The sequence below is a fragment of the Elephantulus edwardii genome, unplaced genomic scaffold, assembly GCF_000299155.1.
Source record: "Elephantulus edwardii isolate Elephantulus edwardi_28Jun2011 unplaced genomic scaffold, EleEdw1.0 scaffold00006, whole genome shotgun sequence".
Taxonomy (NCBI): domain Eukaryota; kingdom Metazoa; phylum Chordata; class Mammalia; order Macroscelidea; family Macroscelididae; genus Elephantulus; species Elephantulus edwardii.
Genome location: NW_006399756.1, coordinates 18,812,665 through 18,814,331, shown reverse-complemented (window position 1 = coordinate 18,814,331; position 1,667 = coordinate 18,812,665). Strand labels below are relative to the sequence as shown.

Below are 1,667 nucleotides of genomic sequence, written 5' to 3'. Positions count from 1 at the left end.
GGTTACAGCTGCTTGCCTTCTTGCTCTGTTAGAAGATATTTTCCTGTCATTTGCTCCCCTCTGGACTGCAAAGTGTTTTCCCAGGTGGGTCCAGTGCGGATGGCTGGTTGAACCCAGAGGCTCCATCCTCCTTTGCTTCCTTAGCTGTCAGTTAGATAAACATTCTAATTGTTACTACACTTTTCTGTCAACATGTTGTACTGAGACAACCTGGGTTTGCTGTGATGCTGAACCAGGTGCCATTGGGTTGTCAAATGGGATAATGGTCACCCATGGTGGACAGTTGTTAGATGGAGCTCCCAGTTTAAGATAAGTCTGGAAACAGGAGAGGAATCCACTTTCTAAATAGCATGTCTTCGGAAACGGACTTTGAGAAATGAGCATAGTTGTAGAAATGCTTAAGGTCTTTCGTTCATAGGGTTGCTATGAGGCGTGCTCAACTCAACAGTAATCAACAACAAACAACAAAAGTGCTAAGAAAAATAGTGGACTTTTGTAACATGGAAATGCTCATTGAGAAACAAGTACAAAAAATTTTTCATGTAAATGATGATAAAAAACGGAATTCAAGAGGATGAAGGAAGGCATAGGAAGAGTTACGCATTGAATGCAAAAATATTGAGTAAGTGAAATAGATGAGTACAAATATGATATGATTCCACCTTAGGGACGATCTGTTGTTGTTTTTGTTATGTGTTGTCGAGTCGTTTGTGACTCATAGCGACCCTATGCACAACAGCCCTAAACCCTGCTCTATCCTGTGCCAATCTCATTGCCTCTGACACACCCATCCCGATTCCTAGATTCCTATTTTCAGGGGAAGTTGTAAAATCAAAGTCCTACACTGAATGGCAGATTTCCTATACGAAATAGAGATTCCATCACCTAGAGTGATCCATGATAGTTATTACACAAGAACTCCAATAGAGTAAGAAACTCCTTTGTAGGAAATGTAGAGTTTGATGCCGACCCACTTCACACCCATGGTGACTTTTGTGCAGTTGTCTTTGCCCTCGTGGCCCGCTGGCTGACCATGTCGATCCTTTCCCTCCCGGTCCACAGACGTGCTCTACCACCTCATCGTGATGCTAGGGATTTGTGGCATCTTGTAGGAGGGAGCCCGGCATCTGTGGAAGCCCCTCCATCGTCATCCCCTCGGCTGACGACAAACTCACGCTGATGGCGCTGTCCAAAGAGAACCAGCAGGAGACTGTATTGTTGGGGGGGCAGAGAATAGTGCTTTGCCAAATATGTGTCACAGTGAATTTTGTGAATTTCAGTGATTGTTTTTCTCTTGGTGTCCCTCTTTCTCGTAGATCCTGCGGTCCCTCCCTTGCTCCTGGGGAGGGAGGGAGTCTACTTAAGCTCCCCCAGCATCAGATAAGGACTAGCAACATACAATTGTGGGCGGCTGAGTGTTTGTAGGTACACATCAGGTATAACCACAAAGTCGATGTGAAGTATATAGCGTGCATGGGACTAGCCCGCTTCGCTGAGAGGGGGCTTTGCCACTGATACTGTGCAAGTCTAATGACCAGGTCTGAGTCACTGACTAGACAGTTCCAGTCCTTCCAGTGACAGAATTTGAGAGGCATATGAAAGTTTCACTCAAACTTGACTAGTATAAGGCAAATGATTTACGAGATCCCCTAAAGTTCATTTGCTTT

At 44.9% G+C, this 1,667-nt stretch overlaps 1 protein-coding gene across 1 annotated transcript in view; it reads left to right on the top strand.

Moving 5' to 3' along the window:
- Positions 1–1,130, top strand: part of TECTB (tectorin beta) — an 18,419-nt gene extending 17,289 nt beyond the window's left edge. Inside the window, exon 10 of the mRNA XM_006879936.1 lies at positions 1,063–1,130. Coding sequence (XP_006879998.1) covers positions 1,063–1,112 — 50 coding nt within the window. The 3' untranslated portion in view covers positions 1,113–1,130. The remainder of the gene's footprint in view (positions 1–1,062) is intronic.
- The last annotated feature ends 537 nt before the right edge of the window (positions 1,131–1,667 follow it).